The sequence below is a fragment of the Phalacrocorax carbo genome, chromosome 1, assembly GCF_963921805.1.
Source record: "Phalacrocorax carbo chromosome 1, bPhaCar2.1, whole genome shotgun sequence".
Classification (NCBI taxonomy): Eukaryota; Metazoa; Chordata; class Aves; order Suliformes; family Phalacrocoracidae; genus Phalacrocorax; species Phalacrocorax carbo.
In genome coordinates, this window is record NC_087513.1 from 1,670,193 (window position 1) to 1,694,260 (window position 24,068).

General features: G+C 47.9%; 1 protein-coding gene across 9 annotated transcripts in view; it reads left to right on the forward strand.

Moving 5' to 3' along the window:
* Positions 1–24,068, forward strand: part of NRF1 (nuclear respiratory factor 1) — a 73,465-nt gene that overhangs the window by 20,430 nt on the left and 28,967 nt on the right. For 6 of the 9 annotated variants that reach the window (XM_064441706.1, XM_064441713.1, XM_064441723.1 and 3 more), the window contains 8 exons: positions 41–269; positions 2,218–2,332; positions 4,572–4,698; positions 5,276–5,416; positions 12,848–13,006; positions 14,023–14,220; positions 15,939–16,040; positions 19,293–19,450. In XM_064441706.1, coding sequence (XP_064297776.1) covers positions 47–269; positions 2,218–2,332; positions 4,572–4,698; positions 5,276–5,416; positions 12,848–13,006; positions 14,023–14,220; positions 15,939–16,040; positions 19,293–19,450 — 1,223 coding nt within the window. In that variant the 5' untranslated portion in view covers positions 41–46. Of the gene's footprint in view, positions 1–37; positions 270–2,217; positions 2,333–4,571; positions 4,699–5,275; positions 5,417–12,847; positions 13,007–14,022; positions 14,221–15,938; positions 16,041–19,292; positions 19,451–24,068 lie in introns of all 9 variants that reach the window. The other 3 variants (XM_064441718.1, XM_064441720.1, XM_064441719.1) reach the window with 1 other exon arrangement.

Sequence of the window (24,068 nt, forward strand, 5' to 3'; positions counted from 1 at the left end):
GTCAGTAACCCCTTCCTCTGATTTTTGTCTCTGACAGTAGCTATTGATGGAAGAACACGGGGTGACCCAAACAGAGCACATGGCCACCATCGAGGCCCACGCAGTGGCCCAGCAGGTGCAGCAGGTCCATGTGGCCACCTACACAGAGCACAGCATGCTGAGCGCGGACGAAGACTCGCCGTCTTCGCCAGAGGACACCTCCTACGATGACTCTGACATCCTCAACTCCACAGCTGCCGACGAGGTCACCGCCCACCTGGCTGCAGCAGGTAAAGTCAGCGGGATGCTCGGCCTCGTTCGTCTAACGTAGCGTTTGTGCAGAGGGCGCAAACGGTGCTTGAGGGTGGTGGGTGATCTTGTCACCCCTTGGCACGCTCTGAATGCTTCCTTATTTCCCTGGCTTTAATAACGCTTCCTTGTAAGGTCTCCTGGCTGCTTGAATCTTGCCTCACTTTGTTTGTAGTATAGAGGTACTGGGAATAAGAGACGGGTTTGTGCAGTAAAAAGTGTCCCTGGTAAATGCTGCCTCAAAAAGCAAAACTAAAATACTGATTGTGTCAAAGAGCAAGCTTATTTCAGGCCCACATAAACAACAGCAAAAATAATGCAGGAGTGCTATGCAACCCTGCTTAGCCAGGGAGCTCGCATGCTAGGCCTGTCCCAAGGAGATGCCACAAAGGGTCCTGGCATATCTGGACTGGCAAAGTATTTCAGAATCACAAATTCCTGCCAGAGAAGCACCAGCCGATTGTCCTCCAGACTTGCCTTGTAGTGGATCTGTCTCATTAACAGAAAAATGCAGTAATAAATAAGCGCTCAGAGACTGGTCTGACTCCGTTTCAGACTTTATCTGATGAATGAAGCACTTGATGTGCTTGACCAAACCTGTGAAGTTCCACCACCCCACTGAGCATCCCATGCCCTTCGCTTATTAATTTTCCAGCCTCAGCTGCTGCAGTATGTTTTCTTTCCTCCTTTCCTTCTAGCACACAAGATTTTCCCAAGCCTGGGTGCTCGGTTTGCGGCATGGTCTGGCACATCCAGCCCGAAGCTTGCCCAAGAGCCCAGCACGGCCTTTCCTTGCTTCTCCGGAGCAAATGTTTTTCCAGTCCCCCAAAAGGCAACATTTTTATTCTGTTTTTCACAAGCGCAGGATCGTTGGAGCACTATGCAGCGGTGCTTGCTATGCCCACTTTGTTACTGATTAACAAAACCTGGCTCTGTGGTGTTGGCCCAGAGCTTTGTGACTGCAGTGTCCCATCTCCCGGAGAAGCTGCCTAGAGAAAATGTATAATCAGACACTGCTTTTGTTATCACCTACCAGCTTGCATGGATTGGTAGCTTAAGACTTCCTGATCCAGTAGTTGCATCTTTGTTAAACACAAGATATAGTGCTTTTATGACCCCTGATGTGATCTTTCATCTCTGACATATGGAGCAACTACACACAGAGCAACTGAAGTCTGCTAAGGAGTCAAGGCAAGCCTTGAGCCTGCATTGGAGACCAGGGCTTTTTGACTCTGACCCTGCGCTCATTTCTGGACATCACCGAGACAAGCACGTTACTTGGTTTACTTCCAATTAACTTCATGAAACTTCCCCTTACATAGATTCTGTGTCTAGAGTTTGATCACGAAAGCAATAGCACTGCCCTGCCATGATCCCCGCTGTTCTTCATGCGGCTGTTGCAGGACGCTGCCATTGGCTCTGTTTTACAATTTCTTTCACATCAAAGCTGATCTTTTAATCCCTGGGGAAAGCCTTGGACTGCTGATGCTGTACTTGAGGTGTCCAAGCAGGACTCATGGTGCTGTACCCTGTCTCTTCTCCCCTGCCACCGGCATCTCCTCAATTACAGTCAGTTATTTAAAGTCTTGGCATACTTGAGAGTTTTTCAGTGTGTTTGGAAGAGAAAATGCATAATTATGTGATTGCACGGAAAACTCTGGACTGAAATGTGTGGCTTTCACCTGGGACAGAGGTGGCACTCGCCAGTTTGGGGAACGGAGTCTTTTGATACACCTTTCTGATGCCGGAGAAGAGAGATCCTGGCTGCTGGGGAGCTCAGCAGGGAAATTCGGGTCACCCCAACCTGGTGGGGAGGCCCTTGAGCTGAGCCCTTGGGACCCACCCCTGGCAGGGGGGCAATGGCCATGTCCTTTCGGGCCAGTTCCTGAACTGTGTGCGCTGATTCACCCTTTCTGGTTTGATTTCCAGGCCCTGTGGGGATGGCAGCAGCTGCTGCCGTGGCAACGGGTAAAAAACGAAAGCGACCACACGTTTTTGAATCCAACCCATCAATCCGCAAAAGGCAGCAGACACGTTTGCTACGGTAAGGACCTCTGCCTGCTGCACTCTGACACCTCGGTCCGCATCCTCGATCTGCCTCCAGTGCTGTGCGTGGTGAGACCATGTCCCGTCCAGAAGTTGCCCAGCTTGGGGATGGCTGGTTTTTTTTCGGATGTCGTTGAACCCAAGAGCTGTGTTTGAGTTTGCAGAAATGGGTTAAATTGCATCTCTGCTCATCTTTAAGATGATATTATGATCACCATGACTGAGATGACTGTTCTAGTGGGATCCACCGTTCTGTTTTAGCCCCAGCTAGTCACAAGTTAAATCTGGCATGGTAACACTGCCTTGCAAGGTATTTGTAGTGGCTTTAACAGTAGCTGGCCTGAGAATCCAGAGCCCAGCTCTGCAATGGCACAAAGGACTTATCTACCTAATGAAAAAAGTCTTTTCTGCATTATGAAGTGATCATGTGAATAAGTTTAGTGTGTGTATGTACCTGAATTTCCTTTGCCAGCAGACCCCGTTGTGTGAGCTCCACGCTGAAGACTGACCCAGCCTGTAGTGCACAGTGTTGGGGGAGAATAGCCAAGGGGAGATGCCTGCCAGAGCTGAAACACGTTCTTTGGCTTTAGAAACTTGCTCTGTAGGCACCAAACTTCCATAGCCCTTCAGGTGTTGCGTTACAGGTGCTCTGAGGCTGTCTGCCCGCCTGATGGCCACCTAGGAGCACTGGTGCTGAAGTGACTGCACAGGCTTTCCGCAAGCCTGGAGAGATCACCTGCAGCTCCGTCTTCAGGAAGCATTCGTAAATATTGGCTAGTACTATTTACTAGGTTTTGGAACAAAGCAATTTTTGCTTTTTAAATTGTTTTGGATTTAATAGGGTTACCTTGCAAGAGCTGGGGTATTTGTCACCCCGTTTCTTGCTGGCTTCCTTCTGCGTGCACGCTTAATGCACTGAAACAGCGATGGCCAGAGTTTTGCCTTTTCTCCTTCTCTCCTGTTCTAACTCTTCTAAAGTTGGTGAGGAATTAAGTTGGTTTCCTTATATTCTGCTTACTCATCTGCTGATTCCCACAACACTGTTTGCGCATGATCAAACTGGAACAAAATGGAGCAGGGTTAGTGTTAAATAATATGTGTGTGGTTTTTTTTTTTACAGCTCCGTTCTGTTTTTCCCCTCCTTCCCCCAACTCTGATGACCCAGCCATGTTTACTGCAACGTTTCTGAGGAGCAAATTCTTTTCTCTCTTGAAATGTGAACAATATCTTTTTAAAGAAACTCCTATTTAAAGGAATTATTTCTTCTCCCATCATGCAACTACTTCATTTTCCTACATGCAAGTTACTGACAAAATGCATCGTTTTTCTGCGCTCTGATCAGTTCGACGTGTTTGTGCTTGATATTTAAGCCACTGTGAATTGAGTGGGAAGTTAGAGTTTCTGATTCTAGGATCTCTGCATAGCTGGTGGTGGTGTTGGTGCTTTTTGGCAACGTGTCTGCATTTAACAGCAGGTTCTGAAATGACCAGGGCAGACACTAAACCGTCACCTTACGGAGCGCTCAGGTTATCTGGAGATAACTGCTAGTCCTCTCTTGCTTCGTGAGTTTCTGCTGACATTTCTGACACATTCTCTTGCATCGCTTAAAAGTGAGTTAGAGGCGGAAAGTGTATGATGGAACATTTTCTTCCTACAGAGAGATCATTCCAAAGGGACTTGCTGATGTGGCAGGTGTCTGAACACCTGGTTTTCCTGTGCTGAGCTGTTGCAATATTTCTGGTTCTTGCCTGTGGTGTAGCCGTTGGTTGAATGCTACGGTTCTGGTTTGAGCAGGCCTTTGGTACTAGAGAATTGCACTGCGCTGCTGTGAGGCTGGAGGTAAAACAGCCTGTGTTTGCACTCTTCTGTTGTGGAATCATTCAAGTTCTTTACAAGTTTTGTATTGCTAATACACTTAGATGGTGACAGGGTGGATGTGCAGACGCTGTCCGAGCTTTGCTGCTCTGGTGATTTCTCTTTACTTTTTACATCAATGGAAAAAGGAGAGAAGGGAGAAAAATTGATATTTGAGCTGCTGGGTGACTGCAGGGAATACAGCAGGCCTGCGGGAGCGGAGGAATAAGCAGTACATGTGGCTAATCTGACGAGCTGGGGCTCCGTTTCTCACCTGGTTTGTGGATGGGTAGCTCTAAGAAAGGCAGTTTACAATGCAAAGGGTTGTGTTTCTACAGGACTTTCAGCTGATACCTGTTCACTGGTTTATATCTCTGTTTCAGGAAGCTCCGAGCCACGCTGGATGAGTACACCACCAGAGTAGGGCAGCAGGCCATCGTCCTGTGCATCTCACCCTCCAAACCCAATCCTGTCTTTAAAGTATTCGGTGCTGCACCCTTGGAGAACGTGGTAGGTGTCTGTAGGAAAAGCTATGTGATAAATTGCTCACCTTCTCTGCAGGTTTCATTCTGCTCAAGGCAGCTTTGCAAGCCTGGTTGTGATCTGATGGTCATGTTTAAAACCCTGGAAACAGGAGCTGAGAGTGTATGGACGTGAGGGTAGCACTGACATGCGCTGCATGAGGGTTGCCTAGCATGTCTCACCAGGGTTGCATATCCTGGATTAAAAATCAGAGGGAGCAGGTAGTAGTGACATGTTTGAACTCAGCTCAGCTGTCAGCGCTTGCACCTTATTGCAGACCAGACAGTAAATAGAGCAGATCCTGACCGTGATAAGCCTTGCTTCAGAACTTTTTCTTTTAATCCTGTAAATACTTCCACTTGCCAGTGTTACTTGATGTTTCATCATCAGCTCTTCGATGTGGCCAAGTCTTTGGGGCCAGTGGGTATTTTTCTTTGCCAGCTGTGGTGTTGTTTGCTCCTTGTGTTCTGCAGCACCTTGGGGAAGGTGGCTGGTCCTGCGTCCTTGCCCTTGCCTCTCCTGGTGCTCCTCACCTTGTTTACTTGAGCTTAACGATTCCCCACAGGTACGCAAGTACAAGAGCATGATCCTGGAAGACCTGGAGTCCGCACTGGCAGAGCATGCTCCTGCACCTCAGGAGGTTAACTCAGAGTTGCCACCCCTCACCATCGATGGCATTCCTGTCTCGGTAGACAAGATGACCCAGGTAAGCGGCAGGACACGCCAGAACCAGATTTGGCATCTTGCAGTCACATCCTGTTCTTTTGCAGCGGAGCTTACATCCTCGTCTCCTGGGGATGCATTTGATCTCTTCTTTCCCATGGGCCTGTAACAGCTCAGATAGTAGTTAGATGTGAGGCTTTGTTATTGGTGCTTATTTTCTACATGAAACAGTAGAGATGCTGGTAGGGACCAGAGCTCAGGGTGCTGGGCGTGTTCCTCTCTGAGCTGTGTTTGCCACCTCCCATAAACTATGAACAGAGAAGATAACTTGTTCCGCACTTCGCAGTGGTTTTTAGGCACTGAGGTCAGGAAGGTCACTTGCAGAGTACCTTTTTGGCTTATCCTCCTTCAACATTTATTGTGTCTCTAGTTCATTCCCTCCTCTGTCTGCTGTGGATTGGAGCAGAGGAGAGCTTGCTGGTGGTTTAACTCCAGGTCAGAGCCTGAGTGAGATAGTTCTGATGGTGCCAGGGAATCATCTGCCCTAGGGATGTGAGTGACTCCTGTTCTCTCCAGGTCCAGCCCTTTGCTGACTTCGTTATTGCTAGGAGAAAGCGGAGGGAACCCTCCAGGGAAGCTTCCTTAGTGTGGGAGGGATCATCTGTAGGGAAATCTCCTTCCCCTGGGGTGCAGGACCTGAATGCAGGTCAGTGTGTTTTGCAGGAGGCTCTGGATACGCTCGGTCTGATGCACCACAACAAATTTTAAATGCTGAAAGCCACTTTCTTCAGAGGGAGTAGCAAGATGGAAAGGTCAGAGGCTTTGGGCAACGTACAAAGAGGTGGTGTTGTAGAGCAGAAATGTGCGGATTTCCTCAGTGCTCTGCAGAAAGATCACATTCTGGTCAAAACGCTATTTCCATTACTTGAGTGGAATCAGACAAGATCACACTTCTAGTAACATTTTACAAAGAAATCTACTGTGCCTTGGCTGGTAACAGATCATGTTCTTAATCCATGACAACATAAGACAAAACTTAGTTTCTGGATTTTTAAGCCACTGTGAAAGGTGGTATCTGCAAGAGCTGTTCACAGCCAGCTTTTGTTCTGTATCATTAACAGTTTCCCATGAAAACGGAAAGTAAAAAATGGAAATGTTTTACTTTTAAAGTAAAATGAAAGACCAGCAAAAGATCACAGGTATGTAACTCTGAGATAATTTGTATTGGCAAACAAAATGCTTGTGTTTGCCTGACTTTATGGCCTCGTCATTGTAGTAATTAAGCTGAGTAACAGCAAGAGAAGTGTCTGGGACTTAAAGCAAGGAGAAGGAGACATCGCTGTGGAGGTTTGACGAGGCAGAGGGAGGCCATCCCAGCGTGGTGCGAGCAGTGAAGCTGGAGGTGCGCGTACCCACGGCACGTGGGCTCTGAGGAGGGAACAGAGCAATTGAGCTGTTGCTGGTGGGGTGGTGGAAGGAAATGAGAAAGAGAGAGAAACGGGAGCGGGTGAATGAGATCAGGAGGTGAGGTTGTTGCAGTCCAGTCTGAGAAACTTTTCTGGCTTGTGTGCGCAGAATATGTGCACGTATAAAAGGGCCAGGAAAAAGATCTGTCAACTGTTTGGCTGTTAATGCTGCACGTGCCATCAAAGCAGCAATAAAAGTGATAAGCTCTCACTTCAGAGAAACCTTCAGCTGGATTTATAATGCATATTATTTGGTTTTTGCGATAGAGTTGGAAATAAAATATTTTAACATCAAAGGTTGCTGAAGTGTTTCCTGCTTCTATTCTGTGGATAAAATACTAATATCAATGGAATTCTGTGGATAAAATACTAATACTTTTCATGTTAAGCTAAAAATAAGTTGAGAGACTTTTTTCTTTTTCTCCCAAACGTGACACGGCCTCGGTCTTCTGGAAACATTGCACAGCTTTGGCCAAGCCAGGTTGCCCCTGGGGCTTGATTGTTTTGCGTTTCCACGTTGTGACTCAGCTCTCCAGTCCAAGACACCAGTTGCTGGCAGGGCGCTTTTTTTCCCCCTCCACGTGCAACGCTCCTGTGTTCCCAGGCTTCTTGTGGCTCTGTTACATGAGAAACAGTTCTTCTTCTCCATGTTCCGCAGCGCCTTCGGCCAGCAAGTGTGCAAACTGCCGATGCAGTAGCGTAGCAACGTAGAGCCTCTTACTTCAAGTCCTCTCATGCTGCATTACGGTAAAAGCAGTATCTTCTTAGGAGTTAGCCCTCATCTTTTTAGTGCAACGGGATAACTCAAAACAGCTTTGTGAGGAAGGTTTCTCCTGAGCTGTGGACAGCTGCACGCTCTTTGTGCCCCGTTTGGCCAACCGTCGCTGTCCCGGTTAGCCCAGCCGCTGTGGTGTGGGCGCCCAGCGCCGCGCTGCCTCGGTTTCCCCACAGGTCGCGTAGGGATGATGTTTTGTGAATGTCTTAAAAAGAAATATTCTGAGATCCTTGAATGGCTGCAGGCCACTTGAGGGCAGAGCACTAGAATTAGCGGACAGGACTGCAGACTGCTGGGTGGATTTTGTCTGTCTGCCTTGTAAAATTTTCGCAAGTAAGATGGGGTATGTGGTGCTCATGAGATGATTTTGTTGCTTGAAAGCATCCAGCTGCTATATAGTTTTTGCCAGACTTGGGGGCAAACTTGAAATAGAAACAAAACACAGGTATGCTGAACACGATGAGGCCACTGCTGCCTTTTCCAGGTCACAATTGCAATTTGAAATACATTCGCTTGAGAGAATGGATGATAACTGACTCCTACCTTGCTGCAACCGTTGTGCAGCCAGAACTGCCATTGGTTTTTTGTAGGAACCTTGGTTCCCGGAGCTGCCAATATAGTTCTTTGTACTTTCTAACAAGAAATGAGCTTTTTTAACCAAGTTGCACAAAGCCCTATGGAAAACTGGGATATATTTGTAAATATAAATTGGGCAGTGCAATTAAGAGGTGTGTCACAGGGAGGGGAAACACGAGGCCTCTGCTTTCAGCAGCTGCAGGTGTCAGCAGGCAGGTGGTAGAGGCATTAGGTCCTCAACAAAGAGGTGAAAATAACTCTCCTTTTAATTGCTCTGCTTCCCTCGTGGTCTTGAGGGAAATAAAGCCTTTACTGGCCTGAGCAAAGATGCTTCTATAAACTTGCGAATGGAGAGCGTCACCCACCTTGGCTGTGCAGGAAAAAAATGTATTGCAGTGGGGCTTTTACCCTGCAGCTGCTACAAAGAGAAATCTCATTGCTCTGTGGACTTTGGCTACGTCAACACTGTATGTCAGACCCGAGTTTGCCCTTAAACTTGTTCTCACTTGCTTGCTGATATGATTAAGGAGTAAGACTGGGTAATAGTGAGGTCGATGCTTCAGTCAGCTCTCACCAAGGTCACTAGAATTTGTTTATGCTTTTCTGAACTGGTGATTTCTCCTTTTATCTGACTTTTCTAAAATTTAATACGCTGCTATGATTTGCAGTCTGCTTATACAAGCCAAGAAAGTTTGTCTGGGCCTATCAAAAATCATCTTAATGCCTGTTTGCATGCTGCCCTGCAAAAAGCTTCTGCACAAACAGCAGGTATCTTCATGTTTGTGTCGGTTTGTGTGTAGGAGAAGCCAAGCGCTGAAAGACGGTAACTAAACTCAGTTTGCAGCTGTCGGATCCTCCTCCATGGAGGGGCAGGGATGATCCTGCAGTGCTGGACCCCATCACCCAGGTCCGAGGCTTGCTGGTGCTCCCTTCTGGTCCATATCAGTGGTGTGATATGGGGACAGCCTGTGTTTCTGCTCTCCCAGCAGGTCAGTCGCCACGTGGCAGAGGGATCATCTTTGTTCTGCAGTGAGGGCACCCCAGAGTTAGGAATCAGCTCCCCCACGCAGCTGAGCTCTAGCACTGGATGGTTGTTGCAGCAGAGTGGGAAGGGTAGCGAGTCCTGTGATGTACTGGATACAAGGATGAGTGTATACTTCTAACTGCCATGCAGGCAGCTGCCTGCTTTTACAGCGCTTAAGCTCAGAGCCTGCACCGTACCTCACTTCCAGCAAGGACAAGCAGTCGTGTCCAGTGCTCAGGGCTCCAAACTCTGCTAGGAGGTGATGAACCCGAGAGGGACAGCCTGGTCCCCACGCGTGCCCCTTTGAAACATTAGAACTGGTCACTCACTCTTATGACTTGACCACGGTTTCAGGGTGGAAGAGAAGAAAGATTTGCGTAAAGATTAAGTCCGTGAGCAGACGCTTCTGTGGGGGAGACCCACAGTACCTCCTGCTTTTCGTAGTGATGACCAGGTTGTTAATTTTGGGTTGGATTCCTGTGGCCAGGCATAAACTGCTGCATCTCCTGGGTGCTGAGTGCTGTTGGTTCTTGTTGAGGACACCCAGGCTGACCCTCTGCCTCATCTTTGCCGTGATGAATTTATGACAGCAGCAAGCCCGCTCTCACCGTGCCTGCCAGAAAGCTCCTGGGCAGCGAGACCTCGCAGAGTTCGGTCAGGGCCACGCGGGTTTTCATAGCAGGAAACTCATGATGACAGCTTGGTTGACGCCTTGACAGATGCCTGGCTTTTTACTCTGAGTGTTTAAACATTAACTGGAACTTTTAAACTCAAAGAACATTTAGCCTAAAACTGGCTGTTGCAAAAAGAAGGGCCAGTGAGCAAAACACCTGGGTGCTTTGCTGCGATTGCTGCTTTGCCCACTTCCAGCTGCAGCCAAGGTCCTGTGTGGACTTGACTTCACTTTTCCCAGGCGCTGCTTTTTGGAGATCCTGAGGCTGAGCTGAGAGGACAGGTAGAAAATTCCCAGCCACAGGTTCTGCTCCCTTCTAGAAACCACTTTCCTTAGCGGGGCGTGAACCTTAAGACCGGAGCATTGCTTGGTGCTCTGCATGCAGGACAACTTGTTTCCAGCGCTGGAGCGCAGTTGTCTCTGCTTGGGGATGTTGCAGATGGTAGAATCAGGATTAGCTCACTATTGCTAACACTTGAGCTTAATGTTAAAACCTAGAAGACACTTGGTCTGTGTACCACAGGGTGTCAAAGAAACATTTCTTATAGTTTCACTCAAACTCTTCATACTGGAGATTATTTGAGCTCTTCCCAGAGCTGACAACCATGCGCACCGGAGTGAGCTGCTGTCTTTTTTTCAGCAGAGATTTGAATTCCAGGTAGTTTGTGGATGGAGCCAGCAGAACGCGTGGCTCCTGCAGACGAAGCGGTTGCAGCGGTTCCTCCCAGCTGCGCCCCGAGAGATGCAGGGTCTTTGTCTCGGTGCCGCAGCCTGTGTTGGGGCCCTGCGAGCTGCCAGGGTGAGGTCTTGTTATGGCACTAATTAGAAGTTCTTGTGCTGGAGCAGGTTGTAATGCCGCTGCTGATTGTCTCCCTGGCGGATTAAAGGCAAACCCTCCTTAACAAGTGCCTTGAGTAGCTTGAGCCGCCAAACTCCCTAGGACCAGTAATTAATCCATCTGGTAACAAGGACCATTGCTTGCAGATAGCAATTCTGGGAAGGAGCTTTTAACTATTTTTGTGCCAGGGAACTTGATGCCGTTAGCAGGTTTATTTGACTGAATACATGGGGCCTTGACTGGGGATCCTGATGCGTGTCAGGGTGACTGTTGGCCCTACGGTACAGATGGGGAAGCTGCCTCACAGGCAGGCTTGGCCTGGGCTGGAAAAAAGGGGCATCAAAGTGGTTGACACTTGTGTGAGCATGGGCGAGCTGGTGGCTTTTTTGTGCCTCTATAATTCAGGGTTTTGGTATGGCTTCTCTGAGATGGTTCAGGATGTCCATGAAGTGGAGGAACTGAAATGCAGCTGCTCCTCTGAGCAGGGGTGGTTTTTCTGCAGTGTGCCACAAATACGCTGTATATGGACCCACAAGTATGATGGGGTTTTATTGCCTTTAAATTCCCTAGCCACTGCTGCAAACTGCTTGCAATGTAGTAAACCATGCTTACAAAGAAATTGTTTCTTTTTACCCAAACACACTTACTTTTTCTATTTCACTGTGCAAGTTAGGGCCCACGTTACATCTTCCAGCTGGGCTCTGGCTTTGAAGAGCAGTCCTGTGTCTGAAAGATCCACTGCAGATCCCAGTGCATTTAGCAGTGAGTTTAGGGGCTTTAGGCTTTTTGCAGAGACCACAGAGACAATCTGCAGACTCCCGTTTGTCTGAAGCATTCCTCCCTTCCTCTGACAGATGTTAGAGGGGACTTTGGTACATACTCCCTATGCTAACGTGGAAAAGGCAGCTTGTAAATGAGTTCATTTACAGCTTGGAGCCAATGGATACAATATCCAGACTTGGAACCAGGATGTCATTCAAGCCAGATCGTGGCTTGGAGGAGCGGGCATTGTTGTGGCAGATCATCAGGGTTGGGCCAGAAGTGCTGCGGGAGCTGCCCTGTGCCTCTGCTAGCTGGGACTGCGTTGTGGCTGGGGCACCAATTGATGCTGGACCCGTCGCGCTCTTCCATGGCTGTACCCTGGAGCCCTGAACATGCAGGTGTCTTGGGGCTGTAAGGTGGCCTGAGCACTCCCAGCGGCACTGTCACAAGCTCAAATAACTTGCTATTAAGGCTATGAAAGGATGCAGGGAGGTGTTCTTAGATGCAGCTATTTAGCTTTAAGTTAACGTGGTTTTCTCTGGCGCATGTGGTTGTGAGCACTGCTTCTCTTCCTGCTCTGTTTCTGCAACTGAACCAGCCTTTTCTTGAGGCTTCAGGCAGTCCCCGGTACGAAAACCAAACGTGTCACGAAACCCTGTGTGAGTTTTGTATTCTTTTTGATAACGCTAGGAATATTACTTCCTCTTGGTGACATATCTGCTCGATTTGCTTTGCAGGTCTATTTAAGGTATTGTCACCTGGTAAAAGCAGTCGCTAGTTGAACAGTTTTTGTGGGTGCTAAAGAGAAGTAAAATCAGGTTGAAAGGTGTCCCCACCCTGGCAAAAGTTAAGAATAGATTCAGAAAATTACTCCAGTTCTGCAGGGGTGGAGACGTATATGTGTGAGAATGGGTTTTTCTTACATTGAGGCAGCTCACTGAAGTTCCATCCTCTTTGCAGCATCTCTGTAAAATGCATAGCAGCTCGCATCTGAGTTCCAGTGGCTGTGGGGACATCAAGTGTGGGTTTTTTCTGCTTTATTCTGATTCTTTTTTTTTTTCCTCCCTCTGAGGTTGGTTAGCTCTCTTCATGGTAGTGTTGAACCATGAAGTCTGTTAATACGGTGCATATTTGTGCGTTATTGTTGTAATTGGCTGACTTAATTTTGTTCCTGCTCTTCCCCATGCTACTAAGATGTTCTCAGCTGAGTCTCAGGAGAAGATGATAAAATATTTGTCCATCTTCCTTAGGCATTCAGGCCTCTTCCAGTTGATGGTTCCAACAGGATTAAATGTCATAACTCTACCAGAACTACGAGTTCCTAAAAAAACTCTCAACCCTCTCCCGTGGTTTGTTCCAGGCACAGCTGCGAGCTTTCATCCCTGAGATGCTGAAGTATTCCACGGGTCGCGGGAAACCAGGCTGGGGCAAGGAAAGCTGTAAGCCCATCTGGTGGCCTGAGGACATTCCGTGGGCCAATGTTCGCAGCGATGTCCGCACAGAGGAACAGAAGCAGCGGGTGTGTATCCCATGTCTGCCTTCAAATTGGGGCTTGCAACCAGTTTTTGTGGGAGTAGTTTTCCCCTCAAGTGACAGAAGAAACTATGACACTGGCCGTTCCTTGACTTGGTGTCAGACGTTCAGCCTGGGAGAGCAATGAGATGAGAGAGACGTAACCTTCAGCCTGCTCTGTCCCTGCTGGGGTTGTGTGACAAGCAGGTATTTAAGCCACATCTCTTTCTGCAGCGGGTGTCCTTTTTGCTAGCTGCAGAGCCTGCTCGTCTGGCCTTATGAAGCGGCCTACCTGGCCTAAGACAGGTCTACTCTCCAAGTACGCAGTTCATTACTGTAGAGTCTGTATCATGGCCTCTTCAAGCCTTTGAAGGGTTACTGTCCCATCCCGAGCTGCAGGGACCTTTGTACTTAAAGGGATGTAGTCAAGGATGTGCAGTGGAGCCAGGAAAAAAAAGAGTGAGAAAACTGAGTGAAAAGGTCTTGGATATTAGTTATGGCCATGGATCCTGTGTGCAGGTGATGTTTCTACTAACCTGTCGTAAGGAGATAAAGAAAGCTACCAGGGTGTGCAAGGGGCAGGACTTGTGCAGGCTGATGTAGGTCTGGTTGGATGGGGAGGGATGCTTAGGGAGGCTGGAAATGGTGCTGTGGCAGTTGGTGCTTTCCTAGGTGAGGATGGTTTTCTACTTGTTGGCCCCAATCCCTTAGTTAGAATTCCTTGAAAGCTGGTGAAACAGATCTCATTGAGAAGCTTCCCTTCCCCTTGGCCAGATGTGCTCATTCTGTATCAGTACACAGCAATGCAATAGCTCTCCAGGGTGATTTCTGAGTCTTGGGGAATGGAGGCGATGAGGAGAGAGGTGTTAGGTATTGGGGCCTTCTATTTGTTTGAGAATTGGTTGAAAACCACCCAATAAACCCTAGTAAAGACAAGCATGCAAATCACAGCAGTAGCAGCACTGCAGTGGCTCAGAAAACTTTTTTACACTGACTTTTCACTCTCTTTCATTCCGCTGGTAGGTGTCATGGACCCAAGCGCTGCGGACTATCGTGAAGAACTGCTACAAGCAGCACGGGCGTGAAGACCTACTCTACGCATTTGAGGATCAGCAGACACAGCAGCAGACTACGACCACACATAGTATAGCGCACCTGGTGCCGTCACAGACAGTGGTACAAACCTTCAGTAACCCTGATGGCACCGTGTCCCTCATCCAGGTGAATGAAACCCCCGGGCTTTTCCATTTCCAAGCATGGCTGACTCGGTATCAAGTTGCCTGCATCAGGGAGGTGGTTTAGAACAAACTCCTTTTGGTAGCTTAACTTGTCCTTCAAGAATTTTGTCTTTATCTGTATGTCTTAGCCTGCAGGCTTGTTAACCCAATGCTCCCACCCAAAAAAGCAGTCTCATCCTCTCTCTTCCCCACTCCCATCCCTTGTTCTCCTGCTATGGCAGTACAAGCATTTCTGCAGCTGTTTGGTCAAGTGATTCAGGGATCTGACCTGGATTTAACAAACCCTTTCACGAGCAAATACAGTTCATCGTGTGGCCACACGATGCCTGTGGTGGCAATGGGACAGAGCGATGGGAGGAGAGGTGGTAGGACTGCCTTTCTTTAATGGCATGAAACGTACCTTAATTAGGTATTTTTGTGCCCCCATTCTTCATCTTACACCCTAAGTGTCATAATATATATATGACACACCCCAGATATGTATTTATCCTCATGATAGCCCCTGCGGTAGGGATGCCTCCTACACCATTTTACAGAGGGGGATTCAGGGCAGCAGGGGCTGCGTTCGGGCAGTGGCTCAGTGGTGCTGCTGTGTCCCCCGAGTGGGGAGGCACGTTCTGACCGTGCAGGACATGGACAATTTATGTGCTCTCTCAACTTCCCAAGAGCTCCTCGTGGATGTGGGCTCTGAACCTCAGTTTCCCCTGTGCCCCTGCCTCCAGACCACCACTGCCCTCTTGTACCGAACTGGCCCAGCGGTTTGTCCCTCTTGAGCACCACGTTTTTAGTGAAGTCTCAAACGTCGTTTTCTGTTGGCTCTTCTCATCTCATGAAGATAAAAACGTGGTGTGGGGGTTTCTTTTGGGTTTGGTTTGGTTGTTTTGTTTGGGCTTTTTTCAAATAAAGCTCTTCAGCGATTGTTACAGCTTTCTTGTCCCCCCCTGCCATGGCCCGGCAGACTTGCCAAGCTGGTTCTATTTGCTCACCTGCTAACGTACATTTTCCCTTTGACTAGTGTTCTTTTAGGTGCCGGGCACCTGAGATCCCATTGACTTTCCAGCACTTATAGGTTTAATTCTCCTTAGAAACAAAGCTGCACATCTCCCTGCCTTTGTCTTTTCCCAGCTGTTAAATGGGGAAAAGGTAATTTCCAAAGGCAATGGGGTATTGAGGATGAACTAAAGTTTGCCAGGTGCCTAGAGATGAGAGACCCACTGAATGGTAAGCAAGGAGCATTATAAATGAGGGCTGATGCACAGCGTGTTCTGATCCAGGACTACTTGGTGGTTTTTAAAGTGGTTTCTCCCTGTGGGAGAAGCTCGCTGGCTCCACCTGCACCACGCTCACACCTGGGAATGGCAGCAGTGTCCCACAGCTGCTCCTTGCGAGGCTGGGAGAATTGCAAGGACTCAGTCTCCTACATGAACATAGGACACAGCACGAGGGCTGTGCAAAACTTGCTTCTGGGCCATATCCACACTGGAAGCTGCCACAGATTAATGTGGCTGTAGCGTGTGATTTCCTCCCCCAGCCCTTTGAGACAGCTCTGTATATTCCTTGAGCTCTGCAATTACTATTATTCTCTGCGGGTGTGATGATGCTTTTTAATCCGAGAGCATTTGAGTGTCCCTTTGCCTGAATTATGTGGACATTTTCCTGCAATAACAAATGTGTTCAGCTGCATTTTGTCGACTTCCATAGGTTGGCACTGGTGCTACAGTTGCGACGTTGGCCGATGCCTCAGAGTTGCCTACCACAGTTACCGTCGCACAAGTCAATTATTCCGCAGTGGCTGACGGAGAGGTAAGGACCTGGGTCATGTTCATGGTGCACAAACCAGAATTGTCCTATCTGGACTTTATTGAAGTTAAATATTTTCTAGAATTAGGTGGTCACAGAAAACAGCAAGCCTTGCTTTCCCACCCTGCAGCATTAAGGGTTAACATACATGTGAACACGAGACTCTATAAAATTTTATATAGAAAATGTTGAACTGTTGTCATTTTGACTCAGGACTGTCCGAATGCAATCATGGTGAAAGCCTCAGTTCTGAATTCCATACATTTTTTGTTATTACCAATAGATTATTGATTTCACGAGATCTGCCGTAGCAGATAAAGACTTAATGACCTACAAAAATACACATTTGTGTATTCATGTTAGGCAACTGTTTGATGTGTGCTGTAGATCCTGGGGGCTGGTTTGGCAGTTCAGGGTTGGGAGCGATGCCTGGGATGTTTTGAGCACGTGGTTAGTGAAGGATATTGCATGGCTGTGGCCAAACCCTGCGGTTCTTTGGTCACTGATCTCTGGACAAAATGGGACTTGTTCCTTTGCTGCAGCATTTAGGGAGGCTTGCAAGTAAATCCCAGAGCGCGCTGTGTGGATGCACAGTAGCATAGAGACAACAGGAGATCCTGCGGAGTTACTGTTCTGTTTACTGTGAAAGTTTCTTCTGCTGCTTTACAACTTGTCAAAGTTGCTTCTATTGAGGACTTGATCAGACCATTTCAACCCCAAAATCTGAACACTCAAATTTGCATGCATTTATTTTTCCACTTTTTTTTAATTGAGTAGGGAAGATTTTTGTGTGTGTTTAAGGAACATTCCCTTAAGGTTATGCAGATTTTTTTTTTTTTAAAAATTTTTTAACCCTCTTCACCGCCAAACCCACCTTTAAACCAGGCTGCAGGTTGCTTTCTGCCCCTCTGCTGCACGCCAGAATTTCTGGCCGGGCAGTCTGTGCGCAGGAGCGGCGAGGTCTGGTCCGCTCTGCGAGGATGGGGCTTTCACGGCGACAGGTGGCAGCACAGAACAGCTTTGCTCTGCACCAGACCCTGTTTCCATCTCGGACCCATAGTGAAACAGCCTGACTCTGGGGCTGCGACCTTGAAGTATTTTGCAGCTGCTTTGAGGGTTTTCAAGAACCAGTTTTATCTCTTGAGATCTGAAAGAAGTATTTCAATGGCACAAATAGAAATCAGGGGGACGCAGGCGTCTAGTTCGCAACGTGACTAGAACGTCTAAGCAATATCTTGGACAAAATAAAGATAGAGAAGTAACCTTGCTTTGGGGCTGGGTGCTATATCTCTGCACAGATAGGTCCACAGCCTCTCTAGGGTTGTTTGTGTCCTGCTATCTCTTGCTGTGTGAAGATCTGAGTTAGCTCAGGGTAAATCGATGGGTTTATAGGGCGCCGAGCAGCGTGGAGCGGGGATGCTCGCTAGTATCTCAGCAGCACAGATTTTGTGTTAGTGTGGAGAAGGGCCTGGACAGTCCCCCCTTCTTTTCCAGGCCTTATTTTGTCCCTGTTCTGAAACAGCTTAGGCACCTTTGCGGGGCACTGTATGTCACAGTGGAGACCTGCCTTATCACTCAAATGTGTGTTGCCACGTATTTGAAAACATTTATGTCTGTTCCTCTTCTGCATGGTGGTGGGAAGGGTGTCTTTCCCAGCTCAGGCTTGCTTTGGTTTGGTTTTGGCATGGCTAATGAGTACCATAAACTCGATCTGACTCTCTCGAGATCTCTACCATCTGCAACTTCTTCCTCTCTGGGCACTGAAACTTGGTTGCGTCTTTCCTAAAAGACGTTGCCTTCTCTAAAATCAACTTCCTTTCTCCTTTTCGCAATGCACTATCTCACTGCTTCCTCCCTGCTTTGGATCCTTCCGCCCACGGTCAGCTCTGGGCACAGGAGAACGAAGCAGTTGCCTTGAACGTCAGACGGCTGGGGATGGCTAAAGAGCTACGACGCGCGCCAGCTTTGCCTGTGCCCAAGTGCTGGAAAACCAGATTGGCAGCTGCTGAGGAGTGTGTGATAGCAGATGTGAGTGAGAGCACGACAGCTTCTCTCTCCCTCTCCAGCCTGTGATGGGACTAACCCTTTTCTTACCCAAAGGCAGCAAAATTTACTTGTCCTTTTGTGGGGAGCCTTGCGCGAGCTCTGCTTCTATGGACTTTTTAGCTTTCTCCATCTTAACAAATTGAGGGTTTTTTATCATCACCTTCTACGGCATTCTTGTTTGAGTCTCGGCAAGATGGTGAGTGGCCGGAAATGTTTATGGGGATGAGAACCTTGATGGGAGGGTGGGGGAAGATCTTCATCCTGCAGAGCAGCCAGTAGGATTTGTCAGCTGATGGGCCTTCATCCTCCACTTCTTTAGTGGTATTTTTTGGTCCAGTACATATTTCTAGTTCACATCCTGGTGGATTTTGTGGCCATACACTCATTATCTCATGAGCGGTGGAGTCCCAAACAGAGAAATGTGGGCTAGGTGGAAAATGAGCAACTGAGACTGGGTGAACTTTAAGTAATACGAAACCTATCTATGTAAAGGTCTGAAGTTAGGGAATTGAAAGTACCTGAAATATATGAACAGAGTACTTTCCACCTGCCATCTTCTTTTGTTAAGTATGTTGCCACAGTACGCAGAAATTCCAGTTGGCTCAAACCCGTCCTAGTTCACAAGTGCCGTACAAATAAATCCTGAATGGGAACACGGACTGTTCCCCAAAATGACAGCGGGTGGGTGCAGGCAAATTGAAACAGTGAGGCAAGCGCAGCCCGTTTCCTTGGGGGATGTGATAGACACTGGGGTTCCAGCACCCCAGAAATGCCCGGGCTGGCAGGCAGCGATCCGAGTACAGCAAAGATCAACACTCTCCTGCTTCGTTGGGGACGTGGCTGGACAAGAGGGATTTGTGGGAGGTTGAGGGGCTTCATAGACTTTTATGGGGTGTGTTTTCCACGTGCATGAGGAAACTCGAGTTTTTGTCTGAAGTTTGAACATATGGAGGACAGCAACTAAAATCATGGGCGGACAACAGAAACTCACTCATGGCTGATAGAGGGTTGTAGAGTCCAGCAGTGTTCTCAGGTGCATCCTCAGCTTCCTCCCCTGGTGCTCTTTTTTTCCTCTGTCTCTCGGAGAGAGTCAAAGCATGTGCAGGATTCTGTTCTCAGAACTACCTGGCCCTTTCATTTTAGGAAACAGCCATCTGTTCGTGGGGCAATGCCCAATCCTAGGGCCTTTCTTTTTGTCTTTCCCCATAGGTGGAGCAGAACTGGGCAACGCTACAGGGGGGTGAGATGACTATCCAGACGACGCAGGCATCAGAGGCCACGCAGGCGGTGGCGTCATTAGCAGAAGCAGCAGTGGCAGCATCTCAGGAGATGCAACAAGGAGCAACTGTCACCATGGCACTTAACAGGTACGGGTGAGAGACGAAGGCTTGAAGCATGCGTGCATGACGTTTCCTTCTAGGTTTTCACTCTAACGGTGCAAAGACCACTGTGTACAGTCCCAGTCGCGGTGTTCCCTTAGCAAATTTGTCTGGGTGTCTGCAGGACAGCTCCTGATTTCCACTGTCACAATAGAACAACACTGACGTGGAAATTTCCTGAAAGAGGAAAAGATGGGTAGTAACCGTACCCTCTGAACGATCTTATTTGTGCATTAAAGTTCCAGTTACAGAATTGAGCTTGCTAAGCAAGCAAGAGTAGTTATGGGCTAACAGCACCTTTTAAGTATGCTGGTCAGGGTCTCCCTCGATATTACTAATGGTTCTTGCTAAAAGGCTGAGGCTGAATTTCCCTGTTGTGTGGCAGTGTGGTCTCTCTTCAGAAATCAGAATCTTTTCCAAAAGCCAGTGTTTTGGGGGTTTCTCACAAAGGTGGTTCTGAAGTAGAAGCCGAATGAGCTGCAGTAGTAATGCTGCCTCTTCATCTTGTAACAAGATTTTTGTTAGGTTTTCGGTTATACTCAGATTACCAAGATCCGCGGTGTACATCTCTGCAGGTCCGCACAGCGGGAAGCAATGTGTGCTCAACTCTGAGTTGCTTAAGCTTTGCCTGCTGTTCTTAAAAACTCGAAATGGCTGTGGCACATGGCAGCTGAGAGAGCAGGTGGACGGTAGGAAACGCGGCCTCAGCCCTGGCAGCATGGGAGGCCTCACACTTCTGAAGCGCAGACAAAATATTTTCCTATTCCAAATCAGAGTTCTGGTCTAGAGGCTGTTGACTGAGCAGCCATGGCTTAGGGCAAGGCACAAGTCTGTAGTGCTGATGGTTGGAGTAAAGCTCCAAGACCTTGTTATATATGCAAATTGCTAAAGCAGCCACCTTGATCCTGGGGGCATTCAACATCTTGCTTCCAAATTGCTGTTGCAACTGAACCACCAACACACCTAGAACTGTTTCTTCTCTTTGAGGTTCAGATCTGGGTCCATCAGATATGTTCCTTTCTGCTACCATACGGGGTTGATTAAGCAGGCTTTTTGCTAATCAATTCACTGTAAAATTGCCTTTGAAAAACAAGCGATCTTTTTAGGATGCTTTAAGAAGAACAGCTAAGCTAAATAGGCATGGAATTGCAGGAAAAAGCCCTGTCTCCTGGAATCTGACTTGCAGGATCTGTATCCTGAACATCTCCAGGTGATAGATTTTTCTATATATTTTTTGAGAAGTTTTTCTGGACTAGAACACCGGCGTGCTTTTGATTTAATTTCACCCCATCACTACTAGTTTTAGCTCTTAAGGTTGCAGTGAGCAGTTCCCTTTCCTGTATTAGCTTAAGAAATTCAGAATTTTCCATTAAAGGGAAATGATGTTAGAACTAAAGAGTCTCCTAGAAATATGAATGGAAGAACCTCCAACAAGTCATTGAGTGTCTAGTGTGACAGGATCAGCTCTGTTCATACCCAGGCAAGACTTGTGATAAGTCTGCTCAAACCGCTTGTAGTTCAGGAGCGATGCAAAGGCTGTAGCAGCACTGCAGCAGGAATGAGGGGCTTCGTATTTAATTTCCTGGCTGCTTGTCACCCTCTTTGTCTACTGACCATGGTAGTGCTGGAGATCTTCCTAGGTGGCTATTCTCCAACACCCTTCCATGTGGAAGAGGTGTCACTTTTCCTTTGCCACAAAATGCTCCTTGTAGCTTTCAGCTGTGGGACTGTGGTCTTTCCCCTGCCTGTAGTAACATCTCAGCGAGGCTCTGGTCCTTGAGAGCTGGTGGCTCATCCCAGCTCTGGAAACTTTATGCCTAATTTAGCTGAAAGCTACCATCTGCTGAGAAGGCCCTGGCAGTGCTGGGGGGCAGCGAGGTGACCCTGAGCCAGCACCGGGCCCTTGGGGCCAAGGGGGCCAGCGGTGCCCTGGGGTGCATGAAAAGGCGTGTGGGCAGCAGGGCGAGGGAGGTTCTCCTCCCCCTCTGCTCTGCCCCAGTGAGGCCACATCTGGGGGGCTGTGTCCAGTTCTGGGCCCCCCAGTTCAAGAAGGGCAGGGAGCTGCTGGAGCAAGGCCAGCGCAGAGCTGCCAAGGGGATCAGGGGCTGGAGCATCTCCCTTGTGAGGAAAGGCTCAGAGACCTGGGCTTGTTCAGCCTGGAGAAGAGAAGGCTGAGGGGGGATCTCATCAATGCCTATAAATACCCGAAGGGTGGGTGTCAGGAGGATGGGGCCGGGCTCTTTTCAGCGGTGCCCAACGCCAGGCCAAGGGGCCACGGGCACAAGCTGGAACACGGGAAGTTCCCCCTGAACATGAGGCCAAACCCCTTTGCTGTGCGGGTGCCAGAGCAGGGGCACAGGCTGCCCAGAGAGGCTGTGGGGTCCCTTCCCTGGAGACATTCACCCCCCGCCTGGACGCGGCCCTGTGCCCCTGCTCTGGGGGTGCCTGCTCCAGCAGGGGGTGGGACGGGGTGAGCTCCAGAGGTCCCTGCCAGCCCCCACCAGTCTGGGATTCTGTCATTCTGAATCTTGTTCCAATGCCTGCTGGCAGAGTGCAGAGTCTTTCATAGTCCCGTGTAGAGCAGCACATCTGCCAACAGCGTGACATGGTGGATGATGCAACCTCTGTCAGGTTTGAGAGTGGGAAGTATTAGGCCTTCTAGTAAACAAGGACAAAATGGAGGTAGGTAACTAATTCATTGATTTGAACCAATTAATGTTTGTGGAGCATGCTGTAACTGGAAAAAAGCTTTTATGCTGCAGATCATTATTATTTTCAGGGATGCAACTGTAACAGATTATTAAAATGTTCAGTTGCCCTTGAAAGTGGATTCAAATAAGTGCTATGTGAAGTCTGGGAAACAGGGTTACACCAGTAAATCTGTGCTTACGCCCGGGTTTGCTGTGTTGTAGCTGGCCTTCCTGCTTGTAACTGCCTTCACATAGCTGCAGGTTTAGAAGCGAGATTAGTCAAAGGGAGTAAGAAAGCAGAACAAGAAAATATTCTGGTTCGCTAACAGTGTTTAAGAGCTACTCTGAGAGGCAGAGGGGCTATTTAGAAATGAAAATACACCCTGCGTGAATACAGTTGGAAAGCGTACAGCATCTAAGCAGGAAATTAGGAAAGAGAAAGAATGAGTAGGAAGTACTGGGAAAATATTTCAGTCTATTTGTCTACCAGAGAACGAGTGGGGCAGTTAAGGATGAGCATCCTAGGGGAGGCTAAAGAAAAAGCTACTTTTTTTAGTTCATTAAGGTAAGAAATAGTAGGAGATTCAGAAGCAAGAAGGAGGTGGCTTTGGAATAATTTTGTGACTAGCGGTAGGTCACCAGAAGTAGCTAATAGTCATCCAAAAGGTCTGGGGAAATCTGGGCAGCTGCTGAAGGATGCTCACTGCATTCTGACTGTGCCACCAAATGGCAAATAAAATATGTCAGTAAATGCAAGCGATACACACGTGAAGAAATACTTCCTGTATATACCCAGTGAGGAACTATACGTTACCAGTTATCATTCAGGAAGCATTCAGGAAACTGTCCTGTCAGGAATGTTTTATCGCTGCTGAGCAGATATTGTCAAAAGAGTGAGTTGAATATTGGGAATTATAGGGAAAAGCATAGAGAGCAAGCCAGGATTAGGCCCCTGGACCAACTCGTAGTGTGTCTGTCTTGAATAGTGTGAGAAATGGTCACCCCCCTCAAACAGATGTCTTATATTTAGAAAAAGTCTGGAAAGGACAAGAGCGATCAGAAGCCAGGAAGAGTCCTTGCGCAGTAAGTGGACTATGGCTCATCAGCCTGGGAAAGAGATTACTGGAAGTCTATGAAATAATGAGGAAAATGAAAAAAGAACAGTTATTTTCTATTTCTCACAGTATCAGACTTGAGGGCTGGCCAGCCAGACTGAGGCAGTAGTTTTCAGAGTACCATAATGCAATTTTTCTTCACACAGCATCTAATTAAATGTGGAACTCATTGTTACGGGAAGTTGTAGAAGCAAAAAGTATAAGTGGGTTTCAAAGGAGCTTAGACAAATCAAACCTGATGATCCAGATGGAGTCTCTGATTTAGGAAATAAATACACGATGACCGCTGGAAGCTGAGAGGGTGTAGGAAGGGAAGGATCATACACACCCCTTCCTAAATATCTTATACTGGCTGTTCCCACAGCAGGGTTGCTGCACAAGAAGGACCTTCGGTCTGACCTCATTCATATGAAGAAGTTTAAGAATTCCATGCTAAGCTACCAATCACTCATTAAAAAGAATTATTAAACAGCTTGGCTGGGAAGAAGTGCTCCATCTTAGCTAAATACAGAGCTGCTGATGTGATCCTGGTAATGGTAAACCTCTGGGCCTGTTTCAGTGCAAGGTGAACTGGCTGAATCAGTAATTAAGGGTAAAGCTCTAGACTCTGTACAGACTCGGAACGTGACAGTGCCAAAAGAACGAGTTTTGTGCCAGAAACCGGAGGCAGGGAGGAGTCACGTGGTATAACTTACTTGGATTGTCCGAAAGCTTTTAGTAAAGTCCCAAGCAAAAGGATGTGAAGGTCAGAAGGCAGGGATGTTCTGACTAAAAGATCTGCAAGCTGAAAAAAGCCAGTGG